A 14539-nucleotide genomic window follows, 5' to 3' on the forward strand; every position below is an offset into this window, starting at 1 on the left:
AGCAAAATCACAGGAATCTTGGCTTGCAAAGTCTGGCACCTTTTTCTTATTCCAATTAATGATGGATGAGCACGTAATGTTCTTAATAATCAGGCAGATTAGAAATGGAGACACTAAACGGAGGCTCTCTGCACCCACAGAAAACTTGTTGCCTGTTTGCATCATCACCAACTTTCTTTGATGGACGACATGGAAATTAAGTGATGTCTGATGGATTCTTTTGGGAAAGATGTGAACATGCCTCCGTTCTGACATTGAAGCTTTTCGATCAAGTGGTGGATCAACAGATACAATTGCAAGGGAAACTTGTCAGTGTTCTGACATCACTCCTACTGCACTAAGTCTTATGTTGAATGGGTCTGAGTAGCTTTAACATTATTGGAAGAATTAATGATGACTATTCAGAAAAGCTTCATAAAAATCTAGATATCGAGTGATAAGGGATCATTTGATCGATCGTTCATTGGTGCGGTTCGTAGGCTCACGAAGAATTATCAGCGATGGGTGTACTTGCATGATTTTATCTTTTCGGAACATATAGTTTTTCTTTGGGAGCGAGATAAATAAGATCATTTAGTTCCACGTTGGTTGAGAATTATGAGAATCAAGGGCTTATAAATACGTCAGGTCTCCTTTATCTTTAGAGGTGAGATGACTATCGACTAAAGCGGATAATTTCTCGTGAGGCTAATGCTAACTAATTATTATTTTTTACTTTACTGTAATGACGCGGTGAATGTAACAAAGCGATCTGTTGAATTGATAATGTTTCGTTATATTTTAATGTTTTTCTCATCGACCGCAACAAAAGGCGGCCACGGCATTATGAGTATCTACTCATTTCATATTCCCAACATAACTCGCTTATGACTCATCGCGCTGCTGCCATCCTCGTCGTATCTGTCAAAGAGGCGACGCATCCCTTCGCTCCAGTCGGACGCCCCACGAGCCCGCTATCCATCCAGGAACGAGGAGATGTCACCAATTCCTCCTCTCCCCTTTCTCCTCCTCTTCCTCCTCGTCTCAGCCATTTCCGCTGCCAGTCATGAAGACGCCACGAGGCGGACCATGGAGGAGTTCTCCGGGTACCCGATTCATTCCCGCCCTTCCGTCCTCTCTCTTTCCCCGTCGTCCCTCTCGGTGGATGCGGTGGGCTTGCAGAGGCAGGTGAGATTGACCTACCCTTGAAAAAAGAAAGAAACATAACGAAAAAGACGCCTTTTTTTTTGCCCTCTCTGTGTTCTTTTTAAGATGAGTGATGTTTCATTTGCTTTTCTTTGTTGAGGAAGGTAGGGTTTTTCTTAGTCTCTTTATGTTCTTGGTAGATGAGTGTTGTTTTACTTGTTTTCTCTTTGAAGGCTGGTAGGGTTTCCCTGCGCAAAGTGAAAATGAAAATCCTCCTTTTTATTCTCTTTCTGTTCTTGCTAGATGAATGCTGTTTCATTTGCTTTTTCCAAGGCTGGTAGGCATGGCCTGCGCTACGAGGAATAAGTAATTGAAAAATACTCTTTTTAGATGGTACTTTTTCATTTGTTTCTCCTTTTCTTATTCTCTTTCTGGGATTTTGTGCTTGGGGTTTTAAATTTGCAATATTGGCATCTGGAAGTGTCTGAAGTGAGTTTGTGATGTTCTTGGATGCTGGGGAATTTGCAGATAGATGAATTGGCAGCCTTTTCGGATACACCTAAGCCATCGGTGACTCGCATTTTGTACAGTGAGAAGGATGTGCTTGCTAGAAGGTATCTCTCGAAAACTTGGCAGTTCTCTCTTGTTTCGGAATGGTTAGCATCTGAGTTTGAATTCATTGGTGTGTGGTCTTCCATTATTTGTTGTTTGTTTAACTACTACAATGACATGAGAGCTAGATATATTAAGAATTATGCCTCTTTCGTTCATGATGTCCTTTCCACTTCTAGTTATATACTGTTCAGCTCTTGTATCTGTTTTTTTCTGTTTGAACATTAAATCTCGAGTTCCATTCTACAACTTTCAGTTTTTTGCATGACATCTAAATGAAAGAAAAGCTCTCAAGGCATGAAATGTTGAGATTCGTTACTAATGATTTTTTGCTTTTATATATTTTGAATAATAAAAACTTTCTTTCTTTCTCTTTTCTACAGATATCCATGCTCATATGGCTTTCAACTAGAACAGTTGCATTTTAGGGTAGTTTTATACAAACATGCATGAGAGAACACATTCTTTTCTTCTTTTAGTTCTAGTTGTTTTTTACAAAGCCACTTTGAATTTTATGTGCAGCTACATAAAGAGCCTGATGAAAGAAGCTACTTTATCTGTACGTGAGGATGCTGTGGGCAACATTTTTGGTAGATGGTGAGTTGAAAAAGCATCCGTTTCAGTCATTTATACTGAAGAATTCTTTTTCAGTATATATCAAATTACCAAGAAAATTCTTAGTCTTTGTACTGCCAAAGATTCACTTGAGACCAGGTTTGAGATGTGTTATCAAATCCTGTATCTTTTATTGTTGAGGCATACTGAACAAATAACCTTTTGTTCTATTGAGCTGTTGTTGTTAGGAGTTCTTTGAATTGGAAATGCAAGTTTGACATTCAGGCTTATTCTGCTACTTTAACTCAAAAACAATTTGCCTTCAAAAATTACATTTTTCCTATATATATGATCTGTCCTATTGGGCAACTCTCTGGTTTAGTCATTTATGATAACTTCATCCAATTTTGACAGGAATGGTTATGAGGCAGGACTTCCAGCTGTTGCTACTGGTTCTCACATTGATGCAATTCCATTTTCTGGAAAATATGATGGAGTGGTTGGTGTTTTGGGTGCACTGGAAGCAATAAATACACTGAAAAGGTTTTCAATGTTCCATTCTGTAATATGCTAGAATGTTTTTCTTTCCATTCTTAATGTTCTTAAGAATTGTTTTGCAGATCCAATTTCCAACCAAGGAGATCCCTGGAAGTTATTATGTTCACCTCCGAGGAACCTACACGTTTTGGAATTAGCTGTTTGGGAAGGTCTATACTTTAATATTCTGGGAGTCCAAAGACATTGCCTAGTCATAAAATTATTATGCTCTATGTACTATTCACACTCATTTGATATTGCTTATCTTTACTGGGCAATGTAGCTAATCCTGTTTGGCTTCTTCATGACTTGCATTCATAAGTCAAGCATGCAAAATTTTCGTTTAAGAGATAGTACTTTTCTTTTATATTGCACTATAAAACTTGCAGCCGATTATTGGCTGGGAGTGAGGCAGCTACAGATGCACTTAAACAAGCAGTTGATGGTCAAAACATCTCTTTCTTTGATGCTGCAAAAAGTGCTGGCTATAATATATGTCAAGAAGACTTGCCAAATGTATCGTTGACAAAAGAGAGCTATTCTGCTTTTCTGGAATTGCACATAGAGCAAGGGCCAATTCTGGAAGAAGAAGGCAGGAGTTTTTGTTTTATTGAGTACATGTTTCTGACATGTTAAGTCAATCCTTACAATCTATCTTGCTGACCTCAGGTGTTTCAATTGGCATTGTTACTGCAATTGCTGCACCTGCAAGTATCAAGGTAGACTTTGAAGGAAATGGAGGTCATGCTGGAGCTGTCCTAATGCCAGCAAGGTTTGCATAGGCGACATATTTATGGAACTCTTGCTGTCTAATCAATGAACATATATATTTGTGGTTAACTGTTATTTTCTATCCAGGCAGCAGATATACTTAAATTTGCATTAGGAATTAATATACATTGTATTCCATCTGAAATCATTGTTAAATTAATCTGTAATTAATAAATTGCTTATGAATCCAGTTCATCTTCTCTCCATTTGGTGATCACTATGAAACAGGAAAACGATTAGATATTCAAGTACTTTTACATCTCCAAAAACACCTAAAAATTAATCAAAGAATTTATGCTCTTGAGTGACTAACTTCAAGCTCTGGGATAAGTTTGACAGAAGTTTAGACTTCAGTAAATATTTCTTAAGTTATTAGTATGCACATTTGAGTTGTTTAAATATGCCTAGATTGATCATGTATTTTGGTTACTGGTAGCCACACTGGCCAGATTATTTCCTAGCTTAAACTGCTAGTCATAAGCCTCAGATGTACTGATGTCAGAAGAGTAGGTTAATTTGTTGGATTTCCTTCACTTTAGAACTTCATCTTCTGAAAGGCAGTAAAGATTTCTTATCACAATATGAAGGGTAATTTCCATTGTGGCAGATTTACTTTTTTTCACTTGTTTGTCTAGTTGAGCTCATATTCTCCATATGTCGTGACAATTTGCAGTTAAGAACTGTAACAGTAATGGTACATAATAGACCAGTTGTGTTTCTTTCTATAGTCAGTTTAAATGCATGCACAAATGATGTGTGGTTTGCAGTTAGGCATCACAGAAATCTATGGACATCTCTTGCCTCGTTAGTCTTTTATGGTTTTCCTACTACTTCAACATATTTTTTATGTCAAATAGATGCAACATGGATTCCTATGCAACACTGCTTTCATACGTTACGAAGGGATAACAATTATATGTTATATCTTGTGCTCTCAGTCTATTGTGCTAGAAGTATTGAAGAGAGCATCATATTTTAGTTATGCATCATTCATAGAATTTGTGGTTTCCTCATTGTGTTTTCAATCTTAAGTAAAGTCTATCTATTTACTTTGATTTGAGGATGAGCCTTAGTGCCTCGGTTGGCAACTCCTATGTGATCTTTGTGTCCAGGATTCTAGTCGTGGAAATAACTTCGATTCTGCAAATGGTGGGAGACTCGTGCACAAGCCTCTTTTTTTTTTTACTTGAACATATTCTTGAACATAAAATATCTTCCTTTCTCCTTATATTTCAAATGTCTAAATTATCTGTAATTTTTTTAAAAAAAATTCATAATATCTTCTAATATACATAAAACTCTTTGTTGATAAGCTTTGAAAAGAATTCTTGTTTATTTAAAGGTCTTGTTAAACTTGGAGATTTCATGTTATCCTGAAAGAAATACTTATGTTTCTTTGCATTTATTAATATAAGTTTATCTGACACTTTAAATTATATATTTAATTGGTTACTATTGTTTCATCATATGGAATAATTTCTTAATTCCAATCGGTTAACAGAAATGATGCAGGATTGGCAGCAGCAGAGTTGGCTCTCGCTGTTGAGAAACATGTTCGAGCATCTGGATCCATCGATACTGTTGGTACTGTAGGTATACACCTTCCGCATGGATACATTTGCCATTCTTCCTTAGTATTATGCATTAATTGCAATGTCATCTTAAGAAGTTATTTTCAGAAATGTAATGTTCTTTAGAATAAGATGGCTTGTCATTGTAATGTTTTCTGTTTCTGCAAGGTATTCTGGAGCTGCACCCTGGAGCTATCAATAGCATTCCAAGCAGATCACATCTGGAGATTGGTACGTCACTCTTGTGACTCATTGCAGACATCTTTTGTTGACAATATTTACAAATATATCTTCTGATTCACTGGTCTCAATCAAATCAATTTGATGAATTTTTGGATAATGTCAAACACTTTAGTTGTTTCTTTTTCCTTTGTTTTTGTAAACATATGGAGGAAATATGTTATTTGCAAATAAATGTAAACTGAAATCAGAATATCTGGAATTTTCTGCTTTTCAATCTGCTTTTGGACCACTAATTGAAAGAACTATGCTTTTGTGTTGGCATGCCACCTTGATTATAGGTTATATGTTTCTTCAGATCATGTTGATGGCATTCCATGTCATCAACTAAGTTATGTTTCTGATATATGCTTACATGGTCATGCTTAAATCCGAAGCTAATCACAATTTTTTTTTCATATTCCATCTTTAACATGCTAAGCTTTGCTGATATGCATTAAAAATCATGTCCCAACATTTTGTACAGACACACGAGACATTGATGAAAAGCGAAGGAATACTGTGATTGAGAAAATTCAACATTCTGCTTCTAAAATTGCTACGGATCGAGGAGTTAAACTATCACAGTTCACAGTAGTTAATCAGGATCCACCTGCGCTTTGTGATGAATCAATAATCGATGCAATGGAAGCTGCTTCACGACAACTGAACCTCAGTCATAAATTAATGATTAGTAGAGCCTACCATGATTCTCTCTTCATGGCCAGGTAAATAAACTGAACCACTGTGAGTACTGAGTAGTCTCTATGTTCCCATGCTTTCCAGTACAAATACATGCTAATAACTGTGCTATGGCATGAAATGCAGAATATCTCCCATGGGCATGATCTTCATTCCATGCTACAAAGGTATGCACTCCCTAACATCACTTTATGATGTCTCTATTGTTCAGTATTGCAATAGGAAATGCTGATATTTGATATAAGTACTAAGTTGAAGGTGCAAACATTACACACATAAGAAATATACAGCATAAGGTATTATGTTTTCCTCGATAGGTACTTGTATCCTGCCAATAGCATTTTTCTTTTTCAGAACATTATCGCAGAGTTCTGAACTTGACTTGGTTTACATTCTACTCAAGTTGGAATACTGCACCGTGCATCTAATCATCATCAATGGTTGCTGTTGCAGGTTACAGCCATAAGCCTGAAGAGTATGCATCAATGGAGGACATTGCAAACGGAGTGAAGGTATTAGCTCTTACCCTAGCAAAACTATCTCTAGACTGAACCTTCTACAGAACACCTTCACAGAAGACAACTTGTATAGTGCAGCATTGATGTAAAGACCGAATTTAACGAGTCTGTTGTGTATGCTGCCATGCTTACCGAACCATGTCATTATCCACTAAATTTGGAGAACACAGTTACATGCATCCAATTGGCATGTTAATGCTTGTTGGTTGCGTGCAAGAACTCTGAAAAAACTCGAGGGATATCTATGGATTTCTTCTGGAACAAATCTTATAAGATACTAGAATTATTTGAGGCCATGCCTTCTCCTTTTCCTTCCATCAGCCGCTTGCAATTTTTTTTTGTTTTTTTGTGGTGAGAAAATTTACGCAACTTTGCCCAACCATAGTAGTGTGTTTTGTAGTGATCTGGGGAATTATGCATCTACTTGCAGGAGAAGCTGAAAAAACGAGGGGGATTATGCACAATCAATCTGCAAATATTTAGATAGGTGAAAGAATATAAATGTTTTCCAGTCAGTCGATTCAACATAATTAATTGTTAAAACTTTCCACACGATCAGGTTGGAAATTATGGAATGAATACAAATAAATAAATTCAACAAGACATGGGAGAGCTGCATATATTAGTAAGACATGGGAGCGCTCTGTCGCCATTTTACATCTGCCACCACTAAGCGTCTCGCCGATAGAGATGGGGAGAAGGGCAATGAAAGTATTCTCTTGGGTGGTGGTTGAGACGGTGGGTGACAAGGAGAGGCATGGTGTTGACATCGATTATGAGGGAGGGGGGGGCATGCATCTCTGGGTCTATCTGTTCACGATGACTTTGATAGCGGATTTCGATTTTACGGTAACAAAACAATTTTACGATAACAAAACACCAACATCGCTCGACAACTGTATCGACACCAATGATACCGTCGGTTGCCATGATCAACTTGTATGTTAAAATTATTTTTTTTATCATTTCTTTTCATGTATTCATTAATAAAACTGACGAATAAATAAATATGAATATTTTACTTTTTCAAATGTCAATACAATAATTAGCTCCTGTTTTGCTCTACACAACAGGATTTGTTTGGTCTCAACAGGAAGAACAGGAGCTTCTTCTGTATCATTGCTTTGTAAAAGAATATTCTTTATCTGGAGCTGCTGCTAAATCTACGTGAATGGATCATGCAGTGGAATTTATGCTAAGATGCAACAAATCTAAATAGCTTGATGGAAGCAAAACCGTTGACATGGCCAGAACAACTACTATTACTAATACCGTAGAGTCAGTACAAAGTGTTTCAAGCAAAACATCTACTGCTTCCTTGACATGCTAATTGTAGATCTGATGGATCAAGTGGAAAATCTGATGGGTATTAGCAACATCAGGTCAACGTCCACCATTTCGAGCGCACCATTGCGATGAGGAATGGCAGTTATAAGTCGAACACTTAATAAGAAGTTGCAACATAAGAAGTTGATTGATGCCAGAATAGCTACATACTAGTTTGCTTCCTCTTCCGAGCCCTTCAGGTACAGAGGCTCCGTGCCATCGCCGTTTTGCCTCCCTGAGTTGTTCCCACGTCCTTCAGTCGTTAATGCAATCCCAGTTTCTTGCTTCGCTGAACTGCTGCGGCCGAAGTCGGAGAACACTCCAGCTGCTGGTGGCCCGTTACCTCCTACACTGGCCTCGCCGTGAAGCATGTTGAACCCGCTGTTCCCTCCAGGGCTCACTCCAAGCTGGGTATGCAGTGCTGCCTGCTGCTGCTGCTGTAAGGCGGATATCGGCGATTGCGCATACAGCATTGATGATCGTGCAGCCATAAGTGACTGAGGTGTCATCTGCTGGGCTTGCTGGTATTGAACATGGCGAGGGGCTGATTGCATGACAGTACTTGGGGGAAACTGTTGGCATTAAAGATAAATGATGAGATTCGTAATCCAAACTGATCTGGCTTAAAGACTAAAATGAAACTGTTTTAGTGAATTCTGATTACAAGTTTCCTAGGATGGTTTTTCCTCATCCGAGAAACCTGCTATATGTCAAAAGAACGAAAAACAAGAGGGTAATAACTTCTAAAGATTACCTTCATTAAGGGTAGGTAAGCTAGTATAACATGAGAGCTACAAATTACAATATTAATCATTCCTAACTTGATCATTCTAACTGTGCTTTAAGGACTACACACTTTTGCAACAAATGGTCATCTTCAGTTGGGAAATAGGCCAAGTTTAGCACTGTACTTCCACAATATCAGCTTGTTCCAATATTATATACCAGATTGAAATCAGTATCATCCAAGATTAATCTGATTTTGCTTGTTTTTTCAGTCTGAGCCAGAAATCAGCAGGAATAGTAGAAACAATAACCCAATTATCTGACTTTGACAAATTCTAGCAGTTTTGATGGCTTTAAAATAAGGGAAAAAATGTGCAGCAGAAAGAAAAAGAAGAGAGGGAAGACAAAAGAACACACAACTATGAATAGAGTAGGACATGCTATTCCTATTGCAGTTGCTATATGATGCAACCCTTGTATTTGTTATTTACCAATATTGTTGGATACTCATCTAAACCAGATTGACTGCAGTCTCCAGCAATGATAGACTACAAGAAGCAAGCTTCCCAAATTGGGAGTTCAGCAAGGTGGCTCTTTGGGAGTCGACTGCTGTTTCATACAGGAAGGGGTTAGGTTAGAGACCTTTCAGTTCATTGGTATATAATGGGCACTCTTTGGTTCTGAGTCATTGGATCTGAATCACACAACTGATCCGAGCACAAGGGTTGTCAACGGTTGGAATTTTATTAATGGCTGAAATCCATAAGGAATTGTATTTTGAAATCCATAAGGAATTGTATTTTGAATACATTTATACACAATATTTTCTTCACCGGCCTCTTAAAAAGCTGAACACCATCAAAATTCAGCACAGCAAAAAAAAATACAAGAATGTTTGCACACACCACTCGTTACATACTATCCCTGCACCTTTTGCTGTCTCCATGAATACAAGTCCAAGTGCACAGGGATGTACAGAAGCTTAAAAATGGTGTTGCACAGGCAACACTGCATGTGGCATTCCTGTGGCTGACCCTAGGCTGAAACATCCTCCGTACACAGTAAAAAAAATCTTATGCTAATTTCTAACTGCAAAGCATGGAGGAAGAAACAATTCAATTGGACCAATGTATAGTTTTAAAAAGTAACTATCAAGTGGGCCGCTTTTCTTCAAAGAAATACAAGGATCAAAGTTGAATCAAACAAAACAATATTTTTGGACTTTATCTCTTAATTTATTAGGTGGCCAAAGAAATGGTTTAGCTGAGAATTGAGAAATTTATACAATAGAACATCGATTTGCTTGCAAAAGACAAAACATTAACACTCATCAGAAAGAAATGAGACATCAAACCAACAATTTCATCAAAATTTTACCAAAGATTCTAATGGTTCTATTCTGTGGTATCCACAAAGGTTGGAAAGAAGAAATCCAGAATAAAATGTTAGCCTTACCTGGGCAATGGTAGGAACTTGTTGTTGGCTATCAGCAATGGCAGCAAGGTACATGAGATTTCTTTGAAGCTTGGCTTGATTCCTGTGGTAGCCGATAAGAGTCTAAGAGCTTTCACGATTATGATTCACAAATGTGCATATAAGATTTATTTACCAAGCAATGAAGGACTACAATTTTGATACTATATCACTAGATTTTAACATGAAAATACCACAATGACCATCTCTAGTGCATACATATTGGATTATACTTACTCAGCACATTCATCAGCTTTCCCTGCATTTTGGTTGTCCAAAATAGCCAGAATCAACTGCTTATTCTCATCCAAGTACTGCAATTTGAAGAGGTACTAGCACATCAAGATTTAATAGCTGTTTAATGCCACAGATACAACAATAAATCACTAGGATTGAACTATTTTGGTTTTGCTACATGGACTTTTCCCGCTATTAACATCTGTTGAAGGCAATATCAATTGAAAAAAGAAAGTAAAATAAGGTGACAAAAAGGCTATTGTTATCATCGGAAAATAACATCAAATTAAAACCATATAGAAAGTCAGCTCCAATGAATACACATCGAGATGACCAATGGTCTCAGGGGGTGGAGCCAAGTAAGAAGAAAGGGGGACCATGCCCCCTCCTATGATCATATACTGCCTCTTTATTTGTGAGTGGTTCTCTGTTATTTCCAATTAACAGAACCCCCTTCATTTAGTGATGAAACAATGGTCGCCCTGTTTTCCTGTTTAATTCAAAAGACATATCTAGCAAAAGCTAAGTAAAGCATGGCTTGTTAGCAAAACACTAAAAAATGGCTTTACTTGAATGAACTACCTAATACTTAAATAGGTAATTAAGGTAGATACAGGTAGGAGTTTATGATGTTTCAAGGTTACTCTAAATTGAATAGATGATGTTATGTGTGTATTTATACACATATTCACATGCATATGCTATATATTTCTATATTATACAATTTACTTTACATTTTTTATATCCTTTTAGGAATATATCATATTTTTCAGCTTTTATGCCTTTTTAAGTTGACCTTCTTATCAACTGTATGTTGGACAGTGATCATTGCAATCATCATATAGAGAGTTTTTAATAGGCATTCAAAAAGGATAAAAATGATATTTCCATTCCTGAACAAATTAAAACTAAATAGCTTAGAAGGATATATTGGTGTCTTAACACCGTCAAATTTATTTTCAAAAATAGCATATGAATGTGCAATAAAAGAATCCTGGCCTCATCCTCTGTTAAGGCTATCAAATTGAACGATGTCAAGAATATAGAAAGAATAACCCAAACCATTTCTTGACTAGCACACGTTACTTTATATTAAAATAAAAAAGAAATAAAATAAACCTAGTTGATGGCTCTAGTTGATAATAAACCTAACACATAAACCTATCAAGATATCAACAATGGCTCTAGTTGATGATTTGCACCAACTGAATAAATCCAAAATATAAAGGGCTTGGAAGAGACCTATATGTTTAATGAACAGGTAAAATTTCCTTTTGCAAAAAAAAAAGGGTAAAATTGTGCAGAAATAGCTGAAACCACTTAAATTGCCACGAATGGCCAAAACTGAATTAACCTCTGGCAAGTCAGAAACCAAAACTAAAGCCAAAACCAGCACAACATACTTGGATAAGACTTACAAAGAAAGACCTTAATTGACACACTGATAGAAACTGAATAATTCTGCACATACAGGCTCATATTTAAAGTTCTTGACATAACTAAATTTCCTCTTGCATATCTTAACTCAATGGAATTGTAGGCAATAATCATTTTATCGATAACTATAAAAGGTTCAAGCGATGTAACTTTTCCAAGATTGAGTTCAATGTCACACCAGGGGGGTGGATCAACATGTGCATGTCAATGATTAAGTGCCAATTTCAACAATATGTATGGATGAAAGGTTGATCCAACAACCCATGATAACCAAATGTCTGTTCTTGTATGTTAGTGATACGCATAATGAGTCAAAGTATAAACTACACATTAAAATACATCGAAGGCGTTACCTATGAGATGTAATCTTTATAGTTCAATGATGTATCCAATCAATATGATAAAGGATGGAAGTCCTCCTATTCTTATTGACCATCCTCTCGCTCATCATATTAACAAACTTTGTTAATATGAAAAATAAACTAGCATTCTTGATTGCATATACAGAACTAACACCAGCCTACCCTATATATAATCTACAAGATGGCCAGAGGGAAGGGGGGAACCAAGGCAAATTGCCACACTGGTTTGGCCAAAGGGTGTATCACATAGAACCCACCTGTCCTATTGCTTCAGCAAATGCAACCTTTCCTTTGGGCAATGTGAGCATGTGGGACCTCACTCCATCCTCTTTTATCTTTCATCAGTTTTCGTTTTATATGAAGCACCTGCTCAATTCATCTTCCACTAGTTGGTGCGTGGGTTCCACCTCTTCTTCCATCAGTTTGAGCCCTTCAATTGGGCAATGTGTACATCCGTGATCCCACCTCACATTTGCATTGCAAGCTTGGGTCCCCAATTCACCTCATCTTATATTAGGCTGTCTGAAGGACCTAACTCAATTTTGTTAAATTTACAAAAGTAACCCTTAAATCAATGCTGAGCCATAAACCATGCAGAAGCAAACAAATTTATGAACCTTTGAACAAGATTAATTTTTATTCTCATTATTTATCAACATTTAAGATTGCGTCTCTCTTTTCGTTACGGCATAAGATAATCTATATACTGCAGATCCTGGTTCTTTCCCTGTAATAGATAATGTATAATACTTATGATATTATCCTCTACAGGTAAATTAATATTTGCTTCCGTCACCCTCTTCACCCAAGTTTGAAATAGGACTAGAAGGCAAGAAATGAAGAAAAATTAATGAGAGCGAAAGAGTGCAAGAAGCAAGATTGTGACATAGAAAACAATTAGGTGCAGGTCACAAAGCATGTACAAAGGATGTGGAGAAGACAAGACAAGGTTCAATATTCAGATTATCTATATATACCTCATACAGAATCATAGGTCTCAGGTACTGATTACCAGGAAAAGGCAGAATCAACCGAAAAATCAAGGCTGAGAAATTAACAGACAAAAAGATTAATCAAGTGTATAAAGAATAATGGGGAAAAGGAATATTGAATGATGAACCACCAAACAAGCATGGACTTAGGGTATGGGATAAACAACAAGGACCCACTTGAAAATGGGACATCCAACAAGCATATATGGCATATAGGACTATAAAAGAAATCACATTCATCCACAAAAGACTAATACTAATGATACACTCTTTCTTGAATATGTCAACTCCGGACGTCCATAAATCACACCAACTCTCCACCATCAAACACAAATAACACCAACCAGATGAAAGAATCTGTAAGACAAAAAGGATCAACACAGGAAAATGAAAAGAGAAGGATTAGCAAGGGCAACAGTCAGTAAGCCATCAAATAAACCCTGCACAAAAGGTACTCAAAGAAGCACAAGAAACCCATATAAACTCTACAACCGACAAGAAGCCTGAACAACAAGAATGAGAACGACATTTGGTTGCCTAGAATAGATTCAACATTGAAATGCAGCAGAACAAGACAGCTCAGCCAAGAAACCAAGAGGAAGAGAAAGCCATTCCCCTGTTCACGATGAAAGACTAAAACTTTCTGGCTAAACGTTGCTCAAAACACCCACGAATTCCGTTCCAACGCCTAAATAGACACGCTAAGCCATGCAACCAAGAAAAGTCACACCATTTTCTCAATGCAACATAGAACATTAAAGTGACGAGCTTGTGGCCCAAAACCAGCTCAAGAATCCAAAAGAAAGATTAAAAACATAAAAGAAACCTTTTATCTCCAAGTGGACCCTCGAAGAACCATAAGCCCAACCAGGAAACCAAGAAGTCCGACGAGAAACAAGAAACAACAACCAGATTAACAACTCCTATACTGAGAAACCAAGGCAGAGGAGCTAAGAGGTAGACGAACCAAGGAACGGGTGACAAAGAAGGCTTGGTTGAGGAGGAGGAACAGGGGGGACGGAAGGAGCACCTGCTGGATGATATCAGTGGTGACTTGATTTGGGGAGGCATAGGCTGCCATCATGGGCTGCATCTGCATGAGGTGCTGCTGCATCTCGCTCAGGCCACTCTTCCTTCAAGGGAGTTCCAGACTTCCTCCTCTTTTTGGCTGATGTATGCGAGCGAGAGAGAGAGAGAGAGAGAAAGAGAGAGACAGAAACAGGAAATAAGAGGGCAGGTGGTGAGTTCTTGGGCTTTGGGTTTCTTGGAGCTGTTCCCCCTTTCACAAGTTCCACTCACCACTTTTGGGCTGCACCCTTTCCTCTCCTCTCCGAACACAAACTTGCAATAAACTCCTTTAATATGTACTAAATATT

At 37.5% G+C, this 14539-nt stretch overlaps 2 protein-coding genes across 4 annotated transcripts; one reads left to right on the forward strand and one right to left on the reverse strand.

The window, feature by feature from the left end:
* The first annotated feature begins 847 nt into the window (after positions 1-847).
* LOC135651984 (ureidoglycolate hydrolase-like) lies at positions 848-6901 on the forward strand. Its single transcript, XM_065172690.1, has 12 exons — positions 848-1167; positions 1654-1739; positions 2260-2334; positions 2707-2835; positions 2913-2999; positions 3219-3421; positions 3499-3601; positions 5102-5193; positions 5340-5402; positions 5878-6118; positions 6219-6259; positions 6546-6901. The coding sequence occupies exons 1-12, from the start codon at positions 976-978 to the stop codon at positions 6641-6643; spliced, it is 1410 nt and encodes a 469-aa protein (XP_065028762.1). The 5' UTR covers positions 848-975; the 3' UTR covers positions 6644-6901.
* A 953-nt stretch (positions 6902-7854) lies between these two features.
* Positions 7855-14397, reverse strand: LOC135650674 (GRF-interacting factor 1-like). Of its 3 annotated transcripts, XM_065170194.1 has the most exons (5): positions 14194-14315; positions 13149-13216; positions 10373-10449; positions 10118-10199; positions 7855-8508 (listed from the first exon to the last, which is right to left on the reverse strand). In XM_065170194.1, exons 2-5 carry the CDS (start codon positions 13161-13163, stop codon positions 8107-8109), a joined length of 576 nt encoding a protein of 191 aa, XP_065026266.1. In that variant the 5' UTR covers positions 13164-13216; positions 14194-14315; the 3' UTR covers positions 7855-8106. The 3 variants fall into 3 exon arrangements, with proteins under 3 accessions (XP_065026266.1, XP_065026264.1, XP_065026265.1); XM_065170192.1 differs by lacking the exon at positions 13149-13216 and having other exon boundaries at positions 14131-14397; XM_065170193.1 differs by lacking the exon at positions 13149-13216 and having other exon boundaries at positions 14194-14386.
* Positions 14398-14539: the final 142 nt, after the last annotated feature.

The sequence above is a fragment of the Musa acuminata genome, chromosome BXJ3-10 (assembly GCF_036884655.1).
Source record: "Musa acuminata AAA Group cultivar baxijiao chromosome BXJ3-10, Cavendish_Baxijiao_AAA, whole genome shotgun sequence".
NCBI lineage: Eukaryota > Viridiplantae > Streptophyta > Magnoliopsida > Zingiberales > Musaceae > Musa > Musa acuminata.

Excerpts from the sequence above, each read along its gene's own strand:
- LOC135651984 (XM_065172690.1), top strand. The coding sequence starts at position 976 with ATGTCACCAATTCCTCCTCTCCCCTTTCTCCTCCTCTTCCTCCTCGTC. Across the intron at positions 3,000-3,218 it reads GGAATTAGCTGTTTGGGAAG|CCGATTATTGGCTGGGAGTG; the intron begins GTCTATACTTTA and ends TAAAACTTGCAG. Across the intron at positions 5,194-5,339 it reads CGATACTGTTGGTACTGTAG|GTATTCTGGAGCTGCACCCT; the intron begins GTATACACCTTC and ends TGTTTCTGCAAG.
- LOC135650674 (XM_065170192.1), bottom strand. The coding sequence starts at position 14,277 with ATGCAGCAGCACCTCATGCAGATGCAGCCCATGATGGCAGCCTATGCC. Across the intron at positions 10,450-14,130 it reads TCTTTGTCACCCGTTCCTTG|TACTTGGATGAGAATAAGCA; the intron begins GTTCGTCTACCT and ends TTCAAATTGCAG. Across the intron at positions 10,200-10,372 it reads AAAGCTGATGAATGTGCTGA|GAATCAAGCCAAGCTTCAAA; the intron begins GTAAGTATAATC and ends CGGCTACCACAG.